The sequence below is a fragment of the Engystomops pustulosus genome, chromosome 2 (genome assembly GCF_040894005.1).
Source record: "Engystomops pustulosus chromosome 2, aEngPut4.maternal, whole genome shotgun sequence".
NCBI lineage: Eukaryota > Metazoa > Chordata > Amphibia > Anura > Leptodactylidae > Engystomops > Engystomops pustulosus.
In genome coordinates, this window is record NC_092412.1 from 107,547,408 (window position 1) to 107,574,629 (window position 27,222).

The following is a 27,222-nucleotide window of genomic DNA, read 5'->3' on the forward strand; positions in this document are numbered from 1 at the left end:
GATATATATTACAGCTTGTAGTCCTGCTGTGCGGAGAGAGCTGCCCTGTAGGTACATAAAGATCTTACCTGAAACCGATGATTGGACATTCTTTACAGATATTACACTTGGCCTGGTGTTTGGCAGTTTCAGCAGCAGCAACTCTATGAAGCACCGGTAGCCAAACCATCGACTGAGGCTCCAACCTCATCCAATCCAGAAACAAAGCTGCCTCAATTTCTGGCTTATTGTTAGCCTGAAAGATCAAATAGAAAATATGCCATAAATATGAAAGCATAAAACATTTAATGAATTTATAAAAGAAGCATAATCCCCATTGAGAGAAGAAAGACAGAAAAAACAAGGAATATGTCACAAGAAAGTCTTGTGAAAACCTAACAAGATAATGGGGGGATTTGTCATTGGTTTTGCTGGGCTTATTTGCTGTATAAAAGTTGCATTCAGGTTGTTTTTGAGAATTTTCATTGGTTAAACCTAGAACTACTGCCAGTGCAACGCCGTGCAAAGTTGCATAGTCACTCCAGCATGGTGTATGTGCTGCGACATTTATTTACATTTATTATGGAGACAAAGCCACTATAAATTAATCTGATGGGCAGCGAAGACAACTGTCCCACGGAGCCTGCCTAATGATAAATCTCCCCCAATATGTCCTAAAAAGGTAAAGTCCGATTTGGAGTGGATTTCTTTGCATGATCAAGACTCACCATGTCAATGGGGAAGGGGGGGATTTATCAGAAGTCTCTGAGGTAAAACTGTTCTAGTTACCCATGAAAACCATTTAGTGTGCGCAATTTTAGTTTTATAAACAGCTGTGGGAAAATGAATGCTGAGCCCTGCCATGGGAAACAAGACAAGGACAAGCTGCTCTCAGATACTTCTGATAAATCTCCCCCATCCTATGTGTCTAAGGAAATGAGATGAGTCCCATAAGAAAGGCATAAGTGAATGAATAGGTCTAGCGATCTGTTCTAAACATTAGTGATCCCTCCAGCCTAACCCTACACATATTCTCACTTGCTTTATCTCACCAGCTCTTATATTACAGCAGTCTATGACAAAGTGGTAGCTAGATTTTCCTCTGCCAGAGAAAAGATTCAAATCTCTGTTCTAGTAATGTATATTTAACTAAAAATAAAAACTAAAATGTAATTAAGGGTAAAAAAAAAATAAATAAAAAAACTGAAATTTGTTGAAGCTACAAATAAGGGCCCATCTCAGCAGTATATAAGACTTTCATTTCCATGTGCTTTCATCCATGAGGCTTTATTACAGAGGTATTCTGCCACAGAGGTAAACCTGTAATATGCCATCTAAAAGGGAAAGTCCAGACTTTATGTTCTGTTGGAGGCAGACAGTGGGTTATAAAGAAGCCTCTTGATGGCTCCAAATAACAGCAATACAGAGAGTATAGTAAGGCCCCACTACAAGTCTTGTAATAAGCCGCCATACAAATCAGAGACTTTGTGGTGCCATAATATGGCTGTGCACATACATACTCAAGGGTCAAGAGCAGGTTATATCCAGATTTAGGCAGAGAATACGTGCTTTACACCTGGTAGAACATGCAATATTCATGTGTTTTCAGCGACAATACTGTTATAGTCATGTTTTATAAAATGTTAAGCTGCAACGGCAGAACGGTCATGCTGCACACTGCAAAATCCAAGAAAACTGTGGCCAAAAATGTTTTTTTCCTCAACTGCAATAGATACAACATAACCAAATAGTACCAGTTACAATGCCATTTTATAGCATGAGATACACAGAATTTTGTGAAAGCCAAACAAAACAGATAACACATGAAATCGTCTTGATTGTAAGGACTATAAATGAATACATTCTCTTGTTCTCACACACAAAGACTTAGCCCAATAATTTAATGCAAATTAACCATATTATTCTAGAATATGGGAACAGGAGATAAATTGTTACAATATAAAAATAGGGCTGCATATACATTTCCAGAAACAGTGAACTACTCATTAGAGGGATGTTTATCTACAGAGACTCTGATTCCTCAAGAATCAATATTCCAGTACATTAATGGAGCCGCTGATTAATATGCAATTTTTAATAGGAAAAGATGCATTTGCCATTGAATAGTGCACTGCATGTTACAACTAGAATTAGAATGAGCAGTTAAAAGCATCAGGCTTCCTTGTGGTAATCAGCATAAATTAGGGAGACAGAAAAAGGCACACTGAGAGCTACAAGTCACTAAAACTATATATCTGATTTATTTTCCAGCCTATAATCAATGTTAATTTGTTAATTGTCATAAAGACAGAAGGCTGATCCAACATATCTGTGTAGTCTGCGCAGTCGGATAGATAAGACGCTGGTGATTAGCACTCACAGATTGTTCCTAGTCACCAGGAAATGTCACAAGATTTAATGTCACATGGCTCTTGTTTTTGGTCAAGGACATTGACTATCCTCTGTCGATCATCCAGTAAGCAGCTACTAAACTGGCCTCTACTCGCTATATGTATACACAAAGACTTGCCCCTAATGCAGTGTGTATATATAATAAAATATATATATATATATATATATATATATATATATATATATATATATATATATATATATTTTCAACACACACACACAGTGCAACAATATCTAATACTAAGCTAGTGCTCCATACAACTGTATGTTTCCCTTATAATGTACCACCCTATGCACATGCTGTAAATGGTATAATTTTAGTCCTGGATAAAACTGCCTTTGTAAAATTCTGGGAACACAACGCCCCTACATGTGTTTCTGCTCACACCCCTTCGTCTGGGAGTGATCCCAAATGATTTAATGTAGAGCCAGGACTAATGATACCATTTACAGCATGCACATAGCGTGGCACATTATAAAGGAACCATACATTTCTGTGGAGCATTAGCTTTGTAATAGACATTGTTGCTCCCTGCATGTATATATTACACTAGGGGTAATATATCCCCCATTATTGGTTCATGTTTGTGTGTTTACTTGTTGCAAATTGATGTTATATGTTATGCACTCTAAGACCATAATAAGTTGCTCCCCTATTGAAGTCTCCAGATTGCCTTCTATGTACCAATGCATTGATTTTAATTTGTAGATGTTTAACAAAATGATTAAATAATATAAAAATAATAGATATTTTTAATTGATTATAGAGGTTTGTCGATTGTCTTGACATGATATATACAATATTTATGGACAACACCGCAATTAAGTGGTGCCTCATTGTTTACCGAGGCAGCCCTCCAAATCAGCTGAGCTGAACCATATATTTCAGTAAAAGTTGGATTGTTTTTTGTCTTTTAGTTGCTCCCAAAGAGTGTTTGTAAAAATTTTGTTTGAAAATCAAATAAAAATTCAATATGAAAAAAAAAAGTGTTGTACAGTGAATTTGGGGTAAGATGCACATTATTATAGTGGTACTAATATGATAGAAGGAGGTCAATACATTACCCACCCCTACACCCAGGTGACTTTATATTTATCATGCATGTAACCCAAAAAAAAAGTCCAGCTCACCTCGCCCGATGCAAGGAAGCTGCACCTCGAAAACTTCAGGTCAACAAAATTCTTTTAGAAAGGCATCCAGCATGCACAGGAGTTGATCTTTCCAAAACTTTATTCTTTAAAAGCACATCTTGACAGTGGTGAAGACATATCAGCCAAACTTGCAAACAGGTACAACAACCTGTCGTGCTGGATGCCTTTCTAAAAGGATTTACCATGCATGGTATAGCAGATCACTGCTTCAATATTTAATTGTCCCATTAGTTACGGCAGCCAATATGCCAAGTAGGGTTGACTTTCAGGTAGTTGGGAACTGAATGGTGGGAGCTAGAGGACAAAATGCATCTATTAAAGATGGTAAAGTTCACCTTTAGTTCACCTATAGTTAAGTAGAGCATAATGGCAGCATATACACGCGGTCCCCTACTTAAGAACACTCGACTTACATACGACCCCTAGTTACAAACAGACCACTGGATATTGGTAATTTATTGTACTTTAGTCCTAGGCTACAATAAACAACTGTAACAGTTATCAAAGGTGTCTGTAATGAAGCTTTAGTGTTAATCTTGAATTTTATGACAACCCAACATTTTTACAATCCAATTGTCCCAGAGACCAAAAAAGTTCTGGCTGGGATTACAATGATAAAATATACAGTTCCTACTTACATACAAATTCAACTTAAGAACAAGCCTACAGACCCTATCTTGTATGTAACCCGGGGACTGCCTGTATTGGTAAATAACATAGTTGCAGGTGTAATTTTAGATTTCATGTTTTAGTGGGGGTTTTTTTCTGCATGGTATTTTTTTCTGTTTTCTTTGATCTACAGTACGCTCTACAAATCATGGTTAGTTGAATTAAATCCAGTATAAGAGAGTAGAAAACATAATGCAACTGAAAACCTGTACAAGTCAAGTAAACCAAGTGAACCACAGTATTCTGTAGAAAAGCCGTGTGAAATAAAAACTATGCGAGAAGTTGACATTCTTGGATTTGCTCATGCATCGGAGTTGAGCAAATGTGTACAATAGGTTACAGATATCTAAAGAAAGACTAGCTGAAAGAGAAATCTCTATATTTCAGCCTCTGCTCTGCAGTGTGTACTTCGGCTGGCTAACAATCTTAATACCCCTCTTTAAATACTGGATGAAATTCACATTCTGTGACAGTACCAAAAAGTAAATCTCATCACTGCTGGGTAGATCAGTTCCCTATGCAGAGTATGAAATCTGTAGAGCTGGTATTGCCATTGCAGCCTGGTAACCTTAATGTAATTGTTCCTTAGATAGAGCAGAGGTTTGCTTTCAGCTTTTCATTTCCCTTAGGGCAAACACCTAGCTGAAAAATCTGCTGCCTATATTTGCTTTTGAAAACTGGTCACATTCGTTTGTTCTGCGATACAAACAGGGCACATAAACCCAGAGTGAAGTCGAAGCAGAGGTAGAGCTGTTTTGATGACATTTACAGTGCTGCTTTGCAAAGAGTTGGGGGTTGAGCAGAGAGCATTACTGTTCTCCAAGGGCTAACATGATCTGTCAAGGGACCACGCAAAATGCCAGACAAACAAACAGGAGCTTTTCTCATTCAGCTGCACCATACAATACTGCAATCAGCATGTTCCGGATTGTCCTATATTCCCAAAAGGAAAATAAAGAGTGGCTGCTTTCCGGTTTTCATTATTTATCCTTATAAATAGACTTGGGGAAAAAAATGCACATAAAAATCAATGTTTGACTGTTTTTTTCCATCTTATTGTTCCCTTAAGTCAGCAAGGAGTATTTCATAGAAAAGGCAAAATTGTGTCAATAATCGATCACAAATCTAACATTAAAATAGCAAAAAATGTACAGCAAAACTATTAAATATGTTTAAAGGTACACCCTGAAAAGTTAAAGGGGTTTCCCACTTTCAGCAAATAATTTATATTGCACTATACTCAACTCAATTCACCATGGTTTTCTAGATCTCTGCTTGCGGTCATTCAACAGGAAGCTTCATGGGCTACTTCCTGTGGACAAAGACTGATCCATGGTCATGTGATGGTGTCATGATCACAAAGCTTGTTACATTACAGAGTAATCAGAGCAGTTTGTTATGAGTCATGCACATGTGTGACAGATGCCATAGACCGGTTGTATACACAGAAAATCAACAATTAAGCTTCCTGTTGAATGACAGAAAGCAAAGATCTAAAACTGATGAATTGATACAGAGAGTATATTGGAAAATTTTATAACTTTTCATTGCACATACAAAATCAGTTATTTTCTGAAGTCGACAACCCTTTTAACTCGTCTAGGACCGCCCGCTGACTTAAAGGGGTATTCCCATTTTGTCAAATTAATGTAATTGTTTGTTTTATAAAAAGCTACACAACTTTTCTGTATCAATTTTTGTATCAATTTCTCATGGTTTTCTAGATCTCTGCTTGCTGCCATTCTATAGAAAGCTTCTGTGTTTACTTCCAGTGGACAGAAATCTGACCGTGGTCACACAGGTGCACGGCTCATTACAACACCCATATCTGATTACTCTCTGTGACATAACGAGCCGTGCACCTGTGTGACCACGGTCACATTTCTGTCCACTGTAAGTAAACACAAAAGCTTTCTATATAATCACAGCAAGCAGAGATCTAAAAAACTGTGAGGAATTGATGCAGGAAGTATATTGGAAAGTTGTCTAACTTTTTATAATACAAACAATAACATTAAATTCCCTGAAATGGGAATATCCCCTTAAGCCGTCATCGGGCACAGGTCCGGAGCCTGCAACGACGTCTTTAGACTTCTCTGCAGTATATTTTTATTTACTGCTCCTGCACTAGCCGCGGTACCAGGAACTGGTCCCCGGGTGTTAGAGACACCCGGTGACCCTAGGGAGATGTGGTTCGTTACCGCTTATCCGCTCCTCACAGCATTGCGCTGAAGGAGTCACCTGATGGCAGTCACCTGATCGCTGGGTGTATTGGGGTTAACCAGAGCTGCTTGGTCTAATTAGACTTTTTTCCACTTTTAAGGCCAAATAAGAATATAAATGAAAAACATTTTTTTTTAACCTTTTAATTACGGTAGCTCTGTGTCCCCAAAACAAAACACTTGGTCTCTAGAGCCTTTGCAGGCCGCTTCGCTAAGGGGTTAAAGGCCCCTAGTCAATATGTCTGCAGGTATGATAAAATGCTTGGCCATTAAGACTTTTGCGTCTTCATTGACTGGTTCGCGACCGCCCGCCGTGTATTCACGGCGGCGGTCGGGTCGCGCTGCATGGAGAGGGCTCACGGGCTGAGCCCTCTCCATAGCCGGTAAGTCTTTGCTGCATATTGCAGCAAAAGCTTACCGGTAACACCCGCGTTCGGTGTTATCACAGCGATTGCTGCCGGAAAAGCTGGTGGCAGCCTCAAAAATATGGCGCCGCATGGGCGTCGCCATCTTACCTGGCATCGATCCGTCTCCATGGTAGCCTCAGGTCTTCCGAAGACCCGAGGCTATTTTAGTTTTAACCCCTTCATTACAATGTGCTGATAGCACATTGTAATGAATGAGGAGGAAAATCTCCATATACTGCCATACTGTAGTATGGCAGTATATGATAGGATCGATCAGACAACCTAGGGTTAAAGTACCCTAGGGAGTCTGAAAAATAGTAAAAAGAAAAAAAAAAAGTTTAAAAAAAAAAAATTATAATAAAAAAAAAAACAAATAAACAGTAAAAATCATAAACACATTAGGTATCGACGCGTCCAAAAATGCCCGATCAAAATATGATGACTGTTTTTCAATGCGTTTAACCCCGTAACGGAAAATAGCGCTCAAAGTCGAAAATGGCACCTTTTTGCCATTTTGAAAAATATTTAAAAAAATCTATAAAAAGTGATCAAAAGGTCGTACAGTCCTAAAAATTATATCATTGAAAATATTATCAAATTTTGCAAAAAATGACACCACCCACAGCTCCGTATACCAAAGTATAAAAAAGTTATTAGTGCCAGAAGTTGACAAAATCAAAAAAATAATTTTTGTACATGAGGTTTTAATTTTTGTAAATGTATGAAAACATTATAAAACCTATACAAATTCGGTATCCCCTTAATCGTACCGACCCAAAGAATAAAGTAGACATGTCATTTGGGGCGCTAAGTGAAAGACGTAATATCCAAGCCCACAAGAAAATGGTGCAAATGCGTTTTTCACCATTTTCACTGCATTTGTTATTTTTTTCCCGCTTCCGAGTACATGGCATGGAATATATAATACCATCACTATGAAGTGCAATTTGTTACGCAGAAAACAAGCCGTCACATAGCTTTTTATGTGTAAAAATAAAAAAGTTATAGATTTTTGAAGGTGGGGAGTGAAAAATGGACATGAAAGAACAAGAAAGGGCTTGGTCCTTAACCGGTTAAGGAGCTAAAATAGTGGAGGCAGAAAACTAAATAACAAACCACACTAATTAATTTCACTATTTACTCTGCAGCACAATATAGAAGTAATAGAAGTGTTTGCTGCGCACAGCATGAAAACAAAAAAAGTGCTGTCAACCACATGTTATCCATGCATTTTTTAGCCTTCAGAAACACAGCAGCCCTGATATGTTAAAGTGCCTGCGCCAGTGTTTTGTCCAACTTTTCACAAAAAGTGTCTTTCTAACTTGCACATGTATTTCTTATATGTTTGCACCATTTTTGCATATTTTGACACCCATGAAATATTTTGAAAACTGTGCAGCTAAAGGGGCATAATGGTGTGTCTTCCTAGTTAGCGCCACATTTATTACTGTGCTTTGCCTCTATTGTGTCGCAACAGCATGAAGCAAAGAGTAGCAAGAAAAAAAAAGGTTCAACTGTGCTGCATCCCAAAAAACTGACCAGATTAATGAAAAATATGTGACACTATTAAGTACCCTACTACAAGATTACACACAGTGTGGGAAAATGCCAGTATCATAAGCATTCTAGATCTGTGTTACAAACTTGACAATTAATTTTGCAGAGGCTAACCGGTGGTAACTGTTTTTGTATTGTGTCATTAGGACATTGCTGCTGACGCAGCGAACACCCCAAGAGCTAATTGCACATTGTAATGAATGGGGAGTAAAATCCACATATACTGCCATACAGTAGTATGGCAGTATATGATAGGATGAATCAGACTACCTAGGGTTAGAGTACCCTAGGAAGTCTGAAAAATAGTAAAAGTAAAAATAAAAAAAAAATATATAATAAAAAAACCTAAAAAAAATTCAAATCACCCCCCTTTCCCTAGAACTCATATAAATAAACAGTAAAAATCATAAACACATTAGGTATCGCCGCGTCCGAAAATGTCCGATCAAAATAAAATAACGGTTTTCCACTGCGTTTAACCCCGTAACGGAAAATAGCGTCCAAAGTCAAAAATGGCATTTTTTTGCCATTTTGAAAGTATATCACACCAAAAGAACCCCAACCGGGAGCTGATGTTATGGAGCCTAAATAACAATACTTTCTAAATATAAAAAATATAAATTTTATTGATATGCATTAAAAACATTTAAAAACATGCCATGCATGCATAAATTGGATGCGGACCACCAATTGCCCCTGATGCGGGCTGGCTGGTGTGCTCACTCCCCCCTGCAGTCTATGTACAGACAAATAGGGAGACCCACAGGAAATAGTCAAAACATAGCAAAGGTACAATACAATACAAAAATAACTAGAGCCAAGTAACTTTACCCGATAGGTCAGGTCAGAGGGGGGGGGGGGGAGGCTGGCTGCCATTTTGAAAAATACAAAAAAAATTAATAAAAAGTGATCAAAAGGTCGCACAGTCCCAAACATTATAGCAATGAAAAAGCCATCAAAATTTGCAAAAAAAAATGACACTATCCCAAGCTCCATACACCAAAGTATGAAAAAGTTATTGGTGCCAGAAGATGGCAAAATAAAGATTTTGTACAGGAGGTTTTAATTTTTTTAAATGTATGAAAACATTATAAAACCTATACAAATTTGGTATCCACGTGATCGTACCAACCCAAAGAATAAAGTAGACATATCATTTGGGACGCAGAGTGAAAGCTGTAAAATCCAAGCCCACAAGAAAACGCAAATGTGGTTTTCACCATTTTCACTGCATTTGGAATTTTTTTCCCTCTTCCCAGTACACGCCATGGAATATTAAATACCGTCACTATGAAGTGCAATTTGTTACGCAGAAAATAAGCCATAACACAGCTCTTTATGTGGAAAAATAAAAAAGTTATAGATTTTTGAAGCTGGTGAGTGAAAAATGGAAGTGAAAAAACGAAAAAAGGCCAAGTCGTTAAGGGGTTAAAATCACTTCAGATTTGGCTTAGAATTTAGACTTTCCATACACAAAGTTTCCAGGAGCATGTACTCATACAGGAAGGCGTAAAATGCACTTGACTTCAACCAGTCAGAGACTAAAAAACAATCATGACTGTGTCACAGACAGACTTGGCAATCCCACCATGAGAATAGATTTAGATGGCCCAGCACAGCAAGAGCTATGTGATGAAAACTCTGGTAAGTGATTTTCTATAATCTCTCATATTATCAAGTAAGACACAAAGGGAACCTCAACTAAAGTGTATATTTTTTCCAATAGTTCCATTATATTCCTTCAGTTGAGCTGCATGACACTGCTGCAAATCTACAGGATACAGGCACAATGAAGTTATTTAACAGCACATTGCCCAACTTCAGTCCAAATTGCTACCTCCTATGCCAAAGCTTGTTTGTACGAAAACATTTTAGGTTGTTTACTATGCAAGTTAGCACATATAAGGTAGTCAATTTAAGCTGTATAGAATAATTCATGATAAAATATATATTTTTAAAGGAAACGGTGCAGTACTATTGACTTATGCAATTTTGCTATATTTTAAGTTCTATTTTCTGTGAAACAAGCAGTAACAACAAAGGAGCATATATATCACATAGCTCTTAAAGGAAAGTTGCCATCAAAATCAAGCATGATAAACCAGGAACATAGATCCAGGTACAGTGACTGTGGTAATCTTATATTTGTTATCCATGACATCCTTCCTTCTAAAATCAACTTTTAAAATTATACTAATTGAGGTGTTACCAGAGCCACTCAGTGCTATGGCTTCACGGGCTGTTACACAGTTTCATCCTCAGCACTTTCCCCCTCACTATGTCTGATGTAATCAGTAATCAGGAGAAGGGGGGTTGATTTCAGAAAAAAGGAGGCCATGGATAACAAAATATAAGAAGATTACCACAATCACGGTGCATGGATCTATGAGTCAGTGTCCCTGGTTTATCCATGCTTGAATTAGATGGTAGATTTCCCTTAAACAGAATATGTCATTATGATTTTACCTACCAAAACTAACTGCAAAGTTATGTAGGGCCATGCCCACATATGCCACTTTTGTCTTAGATTTTGTGGATAGGGCCTTACTTGTGTTCGTGGGAAAACCACTTTAAGGCTACATTCACATGTATGCCCGCCATACCATAGTACGCCGGGGAGCGGAGCAGGGGGGTGACCGCTGTTCACCCCCGCCCCTCTCCATAGGAATACACAGCGCCTTATTCCGAAAAAAAAAGGAGATGTCCTATCTTTCTTAGCGTGCATTTTCTCTGTTATTGTGTTTAGAACATTAGAAATATACTGGCAACAGGCTTTTACAATTCACACTTCACAGGGATGTATACCTTACATCTGCTGTCTGGTTTTATCATTCTCAATCAGTGCTGTCGGAGACGCACAACCAATTGTTAACACCCATTAGTCAATTTATTCCCAATTCTAGATAATATAAATGTTACACTTGTGTTTTGAGATGGAGTATGCGAGTATTTACTAAACAGACGAGAGATAGGAAAGACTATTAAAAGGTAATTCACATATGTAACATGAAGAAAAAAAATAAATATACATATTGTATAGTGTAGTATATTATATATGTAATCACCTATGATGAAAACATATGGACTTTATATAAAGACAATTGTTACTTCCTTAAACTAGAATCCATGAAAAAGCCAAGAACAGAAGCCACTAGCCTATGTGAATTAAAATAAAAGGGGTTAGCAGCAGATCACTCCATTCAGTAGCAGAAACATTGGAAAAGGCTTCATTGGGAAAGCTGACAGCATATTTATGTACCTGGGAATAGGATGTCAGTGGTAAACATGCAATCTATATTACAAGTGACAATGTACAATGAAAAGGCCACATTTAATGAAGTCTCATACTGCAATCTCTTCCACTGGAGCCTAGAGGAAAACTCCAGACCTGTTGCAGTGTATAGGGTCGGTTCAAAAGCCGATCTGCTTGTAATGTTTTCCCCTAATGGGAAATTGAAACAGCCCAGGATGGTTTACTAATAGAAAACATTGTCTCCATCAATGAGAACCAAAGAAAACTACATAATGTCCAGTGACAGCTACTCTAGAGAGGGAGAGGAGTTGAATTTCAGGGTAAACGATTCTTTTCGAACACATTTAACCTACCTATACATGGTTCCAATTGGACTGGTGAGTCATAGAGGCCATTTGAGGATTTGTTTTCCAAATGGTTTACTTTTGACAGAAGCCACGTTTCAAACATTAAACAGTAAAAATCAACATAAGTTATTTTCTTTCATTCCCACTCCCAACATAAAATGAAAAATTGTATGGTTTTCTTCATGGAATCTATATATACCTGGAATTCTTCAGAATTTTTTCAGGTACCATTCTGTTCATTGAATTATTAACCACTTAATTACCAGAATCATTTAAGTTTTTAAATTACCAATTTACACTCCCCAAATTCCAAACCCATATACTTTTTTATTATTTCATTTACAGAGCCATGTGAGAGCTTGTTCTCTGTGAAAACAATTTATGGGAACTTTTTTGTAGTACCGTTGAATATTCTGTGCAGTGTATAGGAAATTGGGAGAAAAATGTGGTGCAGCTGTCAAAAAACGAACAAAGAAACCCACAGTTGCATTGTTTATTTACAGCTTTCACTGTGCCATCTGAATGACACAACCTCCCACTTTTATTCTTTAGGTTATTATGATCAAGAAGTCACCAAATGTATATAGTTTTGTGGTCATCTAGAAACACAAAACTGATATTGTATTAGAGATATTACCGTATGTGCCGCTGTTCCAGAGATATGACCGTTTCAAGTGAGCCCCTCTACACTCCTCAGCATGTCAGCTGAAGGCAGAATGTAGGAGGAGCTGCTGAAGACACTTTTAAAAAGTACTTGCATCCTCCGCCTCTGAAATTGGTGATGGATTGACACTGTACATATTTTATAACATTTTTTGGTGAAGGTTTATAAAATTTTACCACTTAAAATATTTTAATGGGAAAAATGGCATATTTTTGGTTATTTGTCTGTCAATTCTATTTATAAAAATATTATTAATACAATTATTCTTTCAATTTAAATTCCCCACATCATCAAAAGTAAAAAATTGTTATTATGTGCATTTATGTCACCAGGAATGTCATTTTTAGCTGGTGACAAGTTCTAATAGCCCATGCTATGCTGATTTTTCAGCATTTTGAATAATTTCAGTAGATTATATGAGGTTATTTTGCATTACCTGGCTCCCTGCCAGCTGTATGTGGAGAGTCCCACAGGGGGCAGCTACAGCCTAAGTGTGCCTTTGTCTCCTCATGTATTCTTCCTCCTCCTAACCATCCCCCCTAGTCCCCCCAGGAACTAACCACATACTGCTGGCAGGGAGCCAGGTAATGTAAAATAAACTATCATGAACTACTGAAATGATTCAGAATGCTGACAAAGGCATTTTTAAGATCAGCATAGCATAGACCAGTGATGATGTACCTTCCAGGGTGCGTTCACACGTGGTAGTTACATTGCGTTAATGCATGTGTTTGTTAATACTATGTTAAGAGCTATGTAATCAGACGTTACAGCCACATGTTAATTTAACCTCAAAAACCAAGTGCCCAAACTACAACAAAAACCCAGATAATTTTCACAAAGTTGCAATGTAAGCAGTACTTATGTCTCCCTAATTTTTCACAGCTTTCAAGCGTATTGGTATCCTAAGGAGCTTCCCTCAAGTTTCCCCTGAATACGACTGCAAGAGGAAGCCCTGTGTCCTGTCTGGTAAACCCTGTTCTGGGTGACATCCTGAGTGCCCACAGAGAGGGCTCTGAGTGACACCTCTGGCACTTGTGCCATAGGTTCGTTACCGCTGGCATAGACTATTGGAATCTGTCCAATTAATTACTTGGAAATATAGTTTACATGTAGAATATCTACATTTATGTATTAATTATTTTTCCAATATGCGTGAGGGATGTGTTTTAAAACACTACTGTACTATATATTTTATATTCTAAACCAAAGTAAACCCTGGGACCCACCACAAGATATTGGCAAGAAGTCTTGTAAGTTAAAACACACAATTATATTGTAATGCTCAAAGGAGGTAGAAAGGCATCTTTGCAATCCAGCTGTAATAGGCTTCTGCAACATGTCTTCAGTGAAAATGAGGATGTTGGTCATTCAACTAGTACCAGACAGGCTGTATAGTATCTACTGCAACAGTGTTCTTTTCACATGATGGGTGCAGGTTACTATTATTTCATATGGAAATGAGCTACATAAAGTCAGGGGGAGGAGAGCTTCTGGATTAAGTCAAGCTCTCCCCAACTCCCATAGTCTTTTCTGCTGCCACACACTGCCCTTTGCTTGATAGAACTTTTAACTTCTACTTCAGAGGAAACTTTTCATGCATCATTGCATCCGCTCTGGCCATATGTCACCTTCACACTGTGCTCTTTTGGAAACAAGCCCAAGCAGAGAGGTGCAAAGGATGGTATTGCATGGTTCTGGCACATGTAGATGAAGATCGAAACATACTTCTGGCTTAAGTGGACACTCGCTGCAACTGGCAAGAGATTTTACATAAGAAAAATAAGCCCTCTCCACAGCCTGAATTTATTTAGCTCACTTCAAAACAAACTTCCAGCCTTCACATAGAATGAAGAAGAGTGACACCAGACATTCTCTTAGGTATTAGGACTGCTTTGACAACAAAAATACTAGAGTCAGTAAGAGTCAATATGCTAGTCTGATAATAAATGTGTTCGAAAACTGGTTATAAAGTGGCAACCAGTGGTCTCCTGCTTGTATATAATAATGCTTTATATTATCTGGTTTAATAAAAAACGGATGCATTCAATATGCCAGCCTCACCTTCACATTTGTATTTTACTGCTGTAAGTCTGTAAGAAAAGCACTATACAAATATATCTGCAAGCAAACATTTACTCTGAGTGGCAAATCTGATGGAAAGACGGGTTTCGGATGAAGCAATGCTGTTATTACAGTTATTACTTCTCACCCAATTACACTTTAGTAAACTGAGGCACGGAAAGATAAAATAGCTTGCCCTGGGTCACTGGTAAAAATTGAGTCTGTATTATATTCCCAAGATGATGGAGATTTGTTTTGTAGCATATTGTAAGCAGACAGTTGGTATTCCCTTCTGTGAGGACCTGTGCTTGGTTAGGACACAATACTAGAATGCTGCTCAGTATTCCATGGTACTACGTGTTACGAGGCTCCAGCGTTAGGACTGTCAGAATATCTCAGCCCACGCATGGCAGAGGAATTATTGTACGCAGAATAGTTAATGTAGGAGAAAGAAAAGGAGGGCTGTTCCCTTGCTGCACTAATCCAGTGAACAATTGAAAGTAATACATGTGTATGATACTGAACCAAGATAAAATCCACAGCTAATACTGGACTAAAATGATTACCTCAACCAGTGGCTACAAGTGTAAAGAGCCTATAAGAACCACAAAACACAACTGTGTTTTTCTGGTTGTACAGAATGGTAGGGCTACCAGTGTGAGCCTAATGCTAAATATAGACAGTGTGCAAGTAGCATTAGCAAATAATGAAAGGATGAGCTATACATTTCTTGTAATCCCATGGCACAGAACCTGTAATAGAAATAGATCTGCTCCATTTGACCGCAGTGATAACAGTCCCATAACCCCTTAATGCAAACAATCTCTTCCAATGCGGTTTCTAGTTTTCACTTCATAAATTCCAAAATCCATAACTTTCATTTTTCTGTTTACTGAGCTGCATGAGGGTTTGTTATCTGTGGAACGAATTGTACTTCCTAGCGTCACCATTTATGCAATGTACTTGAACTACTAACCAGTCCTTGAATCCTCTCTATGCAGCCTTAATGACACTGTAGCATATTATTATAGTGGTCATTCATTTTTTTTTTTTTAACAATTTCAAAAGGGAAGCTGTCATTCTGCTGAAAGTGGTTTATTAGGTCAACCGGGCCTATCATAATGTTGTCAAGCAGATTAACACCTTCCACCTTTCATGGCCCAATGTGGAGGAATAAAAAAAAATTCAACCTTCAATTGAGATGCTTAATGCTTATATAAATGCAGTGAAAAGGAAAGCTAAGCACTGAACTCAAACTCTCCCCATTTTAGAATGGCCCCTTTTCTGTAATTGTTGGTCCCACACTCAAGGACATCATAACCGGCCCTCCTAAAGTCTGGTGTATGATGTAAATCACAGCATAGGGGGCGTTTTTATACAACCAACTTATATCTCCCTTCAAAGTTAATATTCTAGATGATGCCACGATGATGGGCCATGAAAAAAAAAACATGCTGGCAGTGGTTTATCTATTGACAAATTCCTTTTAATATTGACAGTCAATTAGTAGCACATCAGTGAGGGTTTGACATCCCCTGTCCGCAGTGTATGGAGCAGAAAGCAGACAACATTAAAAAATGATTGTACTCTTAAAATGCAAAAATTGCTGTCACCTACAATTACAATTAGGAGTATTCAAGGCAACAAAAATATTAGAGTGTACACCAAATGAACAGTTCACAAATGTCATACATGTGCTTAGTAGAAATGTTCATTTGTGCACAAAATTGTTGAATAGAGGAATTATGCAGGTAGAGAATAAAACCTTCTTATAAAATGTCTTTTTTTTTTCCTTTCCAAGAAAATCCTAAAGTTACTTAGATGAAAACTCCAAACATACACCCCTAATCAAGACAGTGCAGTTCTACGGATATTCTTTAGTCATCAAAAACAAATCTTTAAATCCCTGTTATCTTTAAGAAGCTTAAGTTTGCTGGAACCCTGCTGTTTTCTGAGCTATGTTTGTTATGTAGAAAGAAAAATTAAACAAAAGGCAAAGCAAACAAAACACTCAGACTGTGGTGCCAAGATAGAGATTAAAAGACCTATAATGAGAGATTCTGGGAGAAAACCCTTGGGAAAAAGTGCACCCATTTCCTGAAAACAGATTCAATATATAAATGCTGAAGAGTAATATAGGACAAAAAAAACTCACATATTGAAAGCAGCTCCTGACACTGGGTTCTATGTTACTTCCACCAAAGGAGGCCACTTCGCCCAGCTGCCGTGGAATCTGAATAGCGTCATGGAGGAGAAGACCCAGTCTTCGTTGGTCACAAAATCCAGAAGAGCTTGCCACTTGCTTGAAAAGATCTAGACATTGAAATGTGTCATTGTAAGATACAGGATGGACAACCGAGTGTTACAAATCACTGAAATCACATTCACTTGAGACTTTCTTCTCCTTTAAATAATTGACTATGATGATCTTGCTCGACTCACTAATTCCTGGAATATCTTCATAAACAAAAAAGGAAAAAAAGAAAAACTGGGAGAGAAATTCTCCCGACAACATAAAAAACCTACTTAAAATTAGTTGCAAGGCCCTAGTAACAGCATATCCTATCACCCTTCCTACTGGACAGTTTCACCACACATGTAAAAGTGTAGAGGAAGTGGGAGAGTCACAGCTTCTCCAACATCGATTCAACATGCAAGAGTAAACCCTTGGCCAACTCATCCAGGGTAACATACCACTGAATTCTAAGTGTGATTGAAAGGTTATTATTTGTCAAGCTTTTGCCAGAATTCCGTTAAGCTTATAAAACAGTTTTTGGATAAGCCCATACCAAATTTATCAAAAATGTCTGGAGATCTTGTACGAAAAGCATTCAGACCTCTGAAAAGGTTTCAGTTTTTGTTTCATTGCAGCAAATTAAGGAGATCAAAAGGGTCTTTTTTTGCACATTTATGTACTCTCTGTACTATCTTACAGATACTTTTGGGGAATCTAGCTTATTGATGAGATTTTATTAACTCGGTGACCTCGGTGTGTAAGGGGTTAACAACCACAATCGGCATCATCTCCAAATATGGTTGTTAGAGTGCAGTGTCAGTAATAGTACAGTGTTTTCTAGGTAGTACATTCCTGCAGTGCCGTACTATTACAGCATTTTGTGTTATGGAGTTAAGGGAATAATGTTTAGTTTTACATAATCTGAGACTTTCAAGAAAATATGTATTCCCAGATATTTACTGGATAATATGAGTCTAAAAAGACCTAGAACCCTAGAAGCCAAGGATTCCACTACCAAAACAAAAAGCATCCCTGTTATGTAGCCCGATGAAGCCTAAAAGATCTCAATATAAGCCTATTCCCAAATACTCTGGTGGCAAAATCCTTATTTGGTAATCTGACCCATGATATAAAAGTGGGTCCAAATCCCATAACTTCCAAAGAGCACATACGGCTTAGTTTTCCTTTCCTTAGGCACATTTTGGGTTCGTTTTCCATCACATATCTGAATGGTAGAAATAATATTTGTAGCTTTTAGATGTTTTGCTAGATTGGATATTATATTCGAGATATTAGCTTCCAAAGTTAGATTGCGCGTAACCTGCAAATAGACCAAATCTACGTAAAAAGACTGCCGTTTCTCGCTATTCCTATAGTAGTATTATTAACCCCTCAACGCCACTGCCCGTTTTCGTTTTGGGGTTTCCACATGCTGCTCACCCTTAAATAAATATTTTGTCAACTGACCTTTTATTTTCTTTTTGTAGCCGCTTACACAAAGGTAAAATTAGCTCTGTGTAAAATTATTTTCCCCTTATTCCAAGTGACAAGACTGTTTAATAAATAAGCACTTGCCACTAAGCACAATTTCCAGTAAGGTTTCAAAGCAAGCCACAAGCATGACACAGATAAATGATTGTGCTTCTTTGTGCTGCCATTTTATCACCCTCTGGAGGCTGTTCCCAGCTCCCTCCATTAGCACCATGTTGTTTTGGTGCTTTTTTGTCCTAAAGCCTCAGCGTGTTTTCAAGTTCAGCACTTTTGATTTACCGATTTGTTTACAACTTGGAATTTGTCTGAACATAAATGAATGTGGAAAAATGATCCTGAAACATACAGATTACACTTGTAATTATTATCAATATTTTTTTAACATCTCTGGAACCTATCCCAGATTTTTCAGAACAATCTTTAAAGTCAAAGAAACTCCAAGTTATGGCCATTTTAGTTATCAGAGACATGACACACTTGTTAAATATTTATGATCCTCATCAGACCTTTCTATGGCAAGAGTTGGGTTTGGTTTAAACACCTTCCGATTGGCTAGTCACAAGGGATATGGGAAACCATAACTTAAACAGACCTCAGACTCTCAAGGCAAGGGATTACCTTGGGGAACAAAGAATGCCAAATTCCAATATGTATACTCATTCTTTCCCTGCACATGTTGAGACACTGACATATAGAATGCTTTGCCAAACTAGCCAAAATCTGTGGGTTTTAATAATCTGGGTGGATATGCTTAAACTACTCTCCAGTATTAATAAACCACATAACTCATTAGGGAATTTAAAATCACTGGCAAATACACTGAGTATTCTTGCATACAATACCAACTAAAGCTCCTTAAATATAAAAGGAACTGGGTTCACAGAGTAGCCAGGTAGATTAGAAACTACGAATCCTCATCTCACGTAGCAATAAACATTTAAAATACCGTTAAAATTTGACAATGTCCATTTTTTGGAACAATACATTAATGTTAGTGTTTTGTGGGATAATCCAAGAGTCATGAAACAATATACTTACATCTGTACTTGTCTTCTAAATGTGCTTTACAAAGAGATATAATACCGGTTTTAAAAGACAACACACGGATTCTTCCAGTCCGACCCCTAGGAGTGAATTAAAAAATAAGACTGCAAATTCCATTCAAATAGGCAACTACACTAATACTTCATATTCTATTATGATTAAGCTCTCTGAGGTGATCAGAATATCCAGTGATTGTCTGTAAAGTCATTAGACACTTTATTGGGTTCCTTTATCCTTGATTTACGCAAACCGTTTAAATAAGGAATGTCTGGGGTAAAGAAACTTTTTTCCTTAATAAATTATTTTACAATGTTTACTATTATCATCTGCACTATTGATCTTTAAAATGTTTTTGAAAGTTTAGTTACGCTTTCAGTAATCGCCAATAAATTTAAGGGAAAAAAATCCTCTGTCGCTAAAGTTTTTTTTTTATATTTTCTCTGTAACTGGTGTATGGCACCTTTCCAAATCATTACTTACATAGTAAAAACTTATAATGCATTTGCTACAGATGTAATATCAAGTCCATGGGCACTATTGAACTCCGCATAAGTAAATTCTCTGCAATATTCTCACACCATTGCAATTTCTGATTTATATATTTCAGATGCTAGGATTCTAAATATTGAGCAGATTGCAAAATACACAGTCTTCGGTTATTTCTTGTATTTTTCCATTTTCATGGTGCAGCCCCTCTGCTTTCAATAAGGCGGGGTTAAGAGAGCTCACCTCTCCTCCCTTCTGTACCCGACTCTAGCCTCGCCTGGGCAATCATACGTTTATGTGCATGAGGCCTTACTGCTATTAGTCTTAAAGAAAATCTACCATTTATTTATATATACAATTTTGAGGGTAGATTTGCTTTAAAATGTATAAATATATGTTTTGTAAAGCCTTAGTATCTACTGTATCAAAGTAGAATAAAGTAGTAATAGAGCCATACTGTGATCTTGTGCCGACATTCAGCTGTGGCCTCTAACCTGCTGCTTCTAGCCAGCAACACTATTTTGATTGCCCTATTAATCCATATATCCTGTACATTGAAATCACCACCTACGTGTCATAAACATTCAGGAGCCAGTTCAGGCACATATCCACGCAGAGGGGCACATTAACCAAGTTGTTGTGCTCTTGCTCCAGGCGATCATAAATTGTGGTTAAGCAATTAATAATCTGTAAGATGTCCATAAGCTGGTCGTTCTGCTTGAGGTTGTGCTGGTCCAAGGCATCGCAAGCTGCAGACAAGCCCAGTAAATCCACTGGAAAAAAAAAATACATATTTAACATATCATAGGCAGACGAGAGATGGAACAAATAATAATAAAAGTTTAGACATACACACATATCCGAGTATGCATGTGGTCCCTTGTGGTTTAAAGGTATATACAGAGAAGTCAGAGAGCAGTAATTGGTAATTTAATGTGCTCAGTCCCATAGGAACCTGAGCATACTGCTAATAATTGTGTGGAACGTCTCTAATTTCTAAGAGGTCAATGCCGTGTGCAGGCTGTGTTGACACTTTCTGAAAAAGGCCCTTATCTAACATCAGTTTAATGAAAACAATACCTTTTCTCTATAGCATGAAGTATCCAGGAATAATGAAGAAGAAATATGCTGTGTGTGCACATGCTGTAATGTATGATGAATATGTACTGCCTGCAAGCACATTAGGATTATATTTGGTCATATTTCACTATATTTTCACCTATTTATAGCGCTTTAGCTAGAATTAGAGTGCAATATAAAACAGAAGGGAGAAAACCCATGGCTTCTCATCACTGAAATGTAACACTAGTAACATACTATAAAACATACATGATGTTATAATAGAAATCCTATTATTTCTACTGATGGATATTGCTGAAACCCACCTTCACGTAAGTCTAAGGCCACATTCATCACATATTAGACAGTTTTAAGAACGATACATCAAAACAGGGCACAGACCAGCAGAGGAGAATGTGACTTAGGTTGCACAATAAAATCGGCCACCAACACATTATTTGGGCTTAAAGGACACCTGTCATCAGGTCTGTGTCACTTGTCCTGTCACTACTACCTGTTGGAGCAGCTCACAAGGATCCATCCCAGCCTTTATCTAGTCATTTCATACATTATTCATTGTAAAATCATCTATTCTTTATCATGTAAATGAGGCTGGTCACATGGTCAGAGGCAGTGATGTCACCCGTTACTCCTCCCCTCTCCTCCCCCTGCTCATGTCTGTGTGTAATGTATAGTAAAGCATGGCTAGTGTGTGTATGTCATCTGCTGACATGCTGCATCCTCCTAATACACAGGTGAGAGACACAGACAGCAGCTACACATGAATCTGACATGTTCTGCTGTAACATGGCTACATCCTGGAGCTGTTGTATCTCTCCTATACACACACAGGCTGCAGGGGGCGTGGCCACCAGGAAGCACATCATTATACAGCCTCACATCATTATACAGGCTGTCAGTCATGCACTGGGGGTGTGGCTGTGCCTCCCACTTATGAATAGAGTGGACAGCTTAAATATGCTAATGCTTCATTGGACATTTCACAGGTCATTTGCATACAGCTTTCGGACCTTATTGCTTAGGTTAACAGGCATGTAGAGTGACAATGAAGGGATAGAGCCAATGCTCTCTAATGGCAGTTTATGAAAATATATTTAGTTTAGGGGGGTTATTTTGCATGACGGGTTCCCTTTAAACTAAAGGAGTCTGCCGCAGCAGAGTTTACAGTTTTTAGCACCCAGTATCATGCACTTCCATAGATCTTACACGTTTCACTAGGACACTTAAATATGACCAATGGTTACCTTTACAAAAGTTCCTTTATATGATAGTATAAAGAAAGGTCAATTTTGCAATCCTAACTAATATACCTTTGCAAAACACAATCAAACCTATCTTATCTTTAGCAGTTTAAAAATGACCTTCTAGCTAAAGGAAGTGAATACTTGGAAAAACAAACAGCAAATTTGAACAACTCGACTAATGGAGGTACTGGCAATACAGAAGGAAGATAAGAATTATGGCAAAGTAAAATAAATGGTACGATCCAGAGACCTCACTGCAGTGTTCTTGTACCTAAACACATCTTACTGTGGGGAGCAACAAAAAGAACAAGATAGCAGAAGGAGATTAACTTCTATAAGAAAACCAATAGTTAATAGGGAGCCATCATCTGGCTCCCCCTTGTCCCATTGTGTGCACATTGCCAAAGTGTTTTTATAATAAAACTGTCTTTTTCAAGATTAAAAAAAGTTATATGAAAGTTTACTCTGCAGAGCAGCATTCTGTGTCCCATGGGAATGACCAGTGAGGAGTGGTTCGTACCCACTTCTCACTGGCCACTCCCATGGGACATTGCTGTGCAGACAAAGGTTAACTTTCATCTAACTTTACAATTTATTAGAAAAAGGCAGTTTTATTATAAAAACACTTTGGCAGTGTGCATACTTTTCTATGAGGACACGGGGAAACAGAAAAAGGGCTCCTTATGACAGGTTCCCTTTGAGGTGTGTGGTTATAGTCCACTCTAGAAATATACAGCATATAGCCAAATCAAAATTCAACAAAGAAATGCCTTTTTTCCATGATACAGTTACAAAAACTTCAAGTAGGTTCTATTCACTAATCATAGGGATTCTCAGGATGTATTGTGTCTGATACCATTGCAGACCTGAGTAAAGTGCTAACATGTGGATAATACTTAATAAACCAGTCATTCCATTAGGTAATAACTTTAATATCAGGAACATTTGGACATATTTAAAGGCACTCTTCCAGCAGTTTTGACCAATAAAACTTCTGCCAGTAAAACACAGATTCCACAAAGTCATTTTGTTTTCATCAAAAAAAGAGCCAAAATGATAAGACATTATTAAAAACCTAAGTACACCAAATGAATCTGCAACTTGTAGAGCCACTTTCAGTAGTAATAGCCCGAAATATCAAATTTTTCCAAAAATCGACATGGTCTTATAAGGCCTAACCCATTTTTGGAATGAAAAATCAGATATTTTTATATAGGAAATAAATATAAAAATATTCTGTGTTTATTCTTGGGAGGGAATCAACATTTCACACCCCAGCCCCGTTATAACAGAAAACAATACAATTGGCAAGTTAGACAGATCAATGTCATTCCTGACAAACTGTCATCTGTCATGCACATGCTCTGCTGTAGCCATGTGAAGCTGAAGGCTCCCCCTAGTGACAAGAAAGAGTTACAGCAATAGTTACAGGTACAGCAAGCTCCACAACACAATCCTTATGAGAGAACCTGGCACTGAGGTGATAGGTATTGCAATTCTTTTGGAGAGGTCTACAGTCTTCAGAGAATACGATGAAGCTGTGAATTTTTACATCTAGGCTTATTTTTGGAGTAAGGCTTATATTTATAGCTAAGGCTTGTTTTCAGTATGGAGCTTAGCATCAGAGAAACCATAATAGTTTTCAGAAAAACATTTTGGCCCAATTCTGTTTTTATTTATTTCATTGAGGCTAATGGGTTAAATGAATGTTAATTCTCTTTGTGCAAGACGTCTGGGATATAATCTGTGAGGGAAAGGGATAGCAATCATTTCAGTGTCCTACAACCCCTGGTGCAATGAACCATTACATGTTGCCTACTACAATCAATAACCTGTTCATGTAATTCATGGATCTTGTATCTATGTTCCATATACACACCAATGAGAGGATCCATCCAATTCTCAATTGAAACTACAGAGCTGATTTACACAGCTCATTTTCTCGTACCACCTTGTGGCTTGAGTTGACGCCTTTAAATGGTACATTCTGCATTATATTGTCATATGCAATCATTAACCAAACAGTATTTACTTCACCACATAAAGACCTCTCCAGTAGACCACCCCAACTGTGGTTTTAGTCACATCTACCGTGGTCGTCAGGATAAACAGCTTGACCCTATGTCAGTGATGGCAAGTCTTTTCAAGACCAAGTGCTCAAATAACAACTAAAACCCATTTATTTATTGCAAAGTGCCAACACAACTATTTCAGCAGTAACAACTTATTGCTCTCTGTTCTGCCACAAATTCAACAGAAGAAGGGCCTCCATCGATAAACTGCTCCTGTACATACCTTCTCACTCTTTCTACAGTCCGAAGAAGCCAAGGATATGTTGCCTCAAAATAATGCTGAGAACACCATGTACATTCTTTGAGTCGTGCCTGGTGAACTGGTTGGGGCAATTTGGCCTGGGTGTCCACAAAGAGTGCTCCAAATGCCACCTCTGGCACCCGTGCCATAGGTTCGCCACCACTGCCCTATTTCATTGTTCTTCGTAGTTGTGGCGACTTCTAAGTGCTAATACAGGTCTGGCAATGTAAAACTCCACAGGATCCCTGCTATTACAAATCCATATTATAATTCTATAGATAAAAGTTCTACATGCATTCATTAACATATGATTAACCTCACCTTAATTATCCCCAAGATATAAATACCTAAGCAAGATATCATGCTGGCATCTTGGCCTCCAAGTTATTATGCACAGATATTATTTTAATGAGAAATTAATTTCAAAAGGTCTTTCATTTATTACTACCACCAACAATGGATATATTTGCTAGTAAATCCCAGCGCCTTTCAAGACAAATATCAGCCCTGTACTTTATTACTTGGTGTAGGAGAGAGTCAGCATGTTCTTGCTTCCACCTCTAACTTCTCAGTCAACCATTATCTATCACATAATTTTACTTGGTATAAGATGTTTAATATTTAATGGATCACTAAACAAAGTACAAAGGGATCCTATACAAACACCCATAAGAAAACGTGCATAGGTAAAAACTCTAAAAACAAGACACAACTTAAAGTGTTCCTGTTAGCAGGTCCCTTGCTATATTTTACTTGCTTTGGACACAGTACATTATGCACTGTAGACACAGCAGAAACAAATAGATCTCCAGGGAACTCCGTTCTCCTTGAAGACAGCAATACTTCTTTAACAGTCGCTGCCGCTTCCACAGCAGAGATCTGAAAGGGAATGGCAATGGAGGATAGAACAAAGATGTAATAGCTTCTTCATCAAGTGTTTAACCAGAGAATGGACATCCAAGGTGGAAGACAACACCAGATTTTACCCCATTAAACTGCTAGAACCCTCAGGTAGGGTATGAAATGTACTTTCTAGAATTCCCTCTGTAATATAAAATTCTCCATTCAATGTGAAACTGAGCAGAGAAGAGTCAAGTTTAGAAACTACAAAGGGAGCGTCACTTCATAATAAACTTTCTTTGGTTATACAGGCAAATCAGTTTGATGTCCTAATATAAGAATATCATCTTCAGATGGCATCAGACGTGTGGTTCTGTAATCTAGGATAATAAAATATGTGGTTACTGGATCTTTATCTGCTGCTAGTATCTCCAACTATGTTTTTAATTGACTCAATCTCCAGTTCTGTAGATCACAAAACCTCAAGCATATTTTTAGGTACTATAGAAACAAAGGTAGGAGCATCTGAATTGACACTACCTCCTTAAGCTTCTAGCACTTGACTCATCTCAGGAAAAATATTTCACATCACTAGAAGGAGATTTTTATTATTTATTTCATGAGATTTCACGAAAAAAAAATTCTATAAAATTCATTTCATGCCCCCACCCGAGAGGGCCATTAATTGAATGGGGTACACTGTCCCTTTAACCCTGTATAGTTATTTCAGCAATGTACGAAATTGGGATAAAAATTTTGACTGAAATATAGAGGCACCTCTAGTAAAAAAAAATTAATAATGAAAAGAATGAACCATTTCAGGATTTCCACATGTCCAACTTGTCAAACATGCTATATATGTATGACATTTGCAGCAGGATTACAAAAATGTCAAACCACCCACACCATGTCACACCAGACTGGGAAAAAAGTTTTGGATTCTACATTTCTGTGACAATTGTTGTACGTATGCACAGAAATTTAGCATCAAATTTGTGTTTAATTCTTTAACATTTAAGTGAAATTTGTGCGCATTTTCATTATTTCATTATGACAATAACTGCTAATACAATGTTACCAATGTTTCAGCGCTCTTTCAAGGAAGAGAATTCCTGACTAGAAGTTTACAATATGTTTGCCCCGTAGCCTTCTTTTTTGTTAATGTCAATACTTTTCCTTTTTCTAGCTATAGAGTGATGGCAAAAGCATTTATATATTGTGTATATAAGTACAGCTATAAAAGAACCCTTCTTTAGAAGAAATGGACTCTATACATATGTTGTATGAAAAAAAAAAAAAAAATCACTAAATACTATTTTAAGATTTTGACAGCAAGGATGTAAATGGAACAGTTTTCGGCGTGGAGATGGCTGATCCTCTATCATCTATTTTCCTTTCCCCAGGGACAACTAATAGTTTTTTTTGAAGGCATGCTCACATACAAGAGATTTATAGCAGACATGTTTTGCGACTAACTCCATTCGCTGCAGGCCCTTTGATGATGTCATCAAATGTGAGATTAAAGGACCTGCTGCCACAGGAAGTAGACTGCTGTGTAAGTGGTGTGGTACTTTGGGGTTGCCTACTTACAGCTATCTTTCGTGTCACAGCCATAGTGAACTGCTCGACATTGATTTGATCACCTCAGCCATTGTGCGACACAACCTGCTGCCATTTCACTCACACCAATATATCTTCTAATATCCTTGACTCCTTGTGATTAAGAAACCAAATCTATACAGTGCGATTTTTAACTGTAGCG

At 37.6% G+C, this 27,222-nt stretch overlaps 1 protein-coding gene across 16 annotated transcripts in view; it reads right to left on the minus strand.

Moving 5' to 3' along the window:
- The window catches only part of DMD (dystrophin), a 1,566,296-nt gene that overhangs the window by 35,237 nt on the left and 1,503,837 nt on the right, over window positions 1-27,222 (minus strand). For all 16 annotated transcript variants that reach the window (XR_011853162.1, XR_011853161.1, XM_072135922.1 and 13 more), the window contains 4 exons: window positions 20,555-20,756; window positions 19,492-19,577; window positions 16,882-17,039; window positions 69-235 (listed from right to left, as the gene is read on the minus strand). Coding sequence is in view for 14 of the 16 variants with exons in the window: in XM_072135922.1 (XP_071992023.1) it covers window positions 69-235; window positions 16,882-17,039; window positions 19,492-19,577; window positions 20,555-20,756 (613 nt within the window). In the remaining 2 variants the exon portion in view is untranslated. The remainder of the gene's footprint in view (window positions 1-68; window positions 236-16,881; window positions 17,040-19,491; window positions 19,578-20,554; window positions 20,757-27,222) is intronic.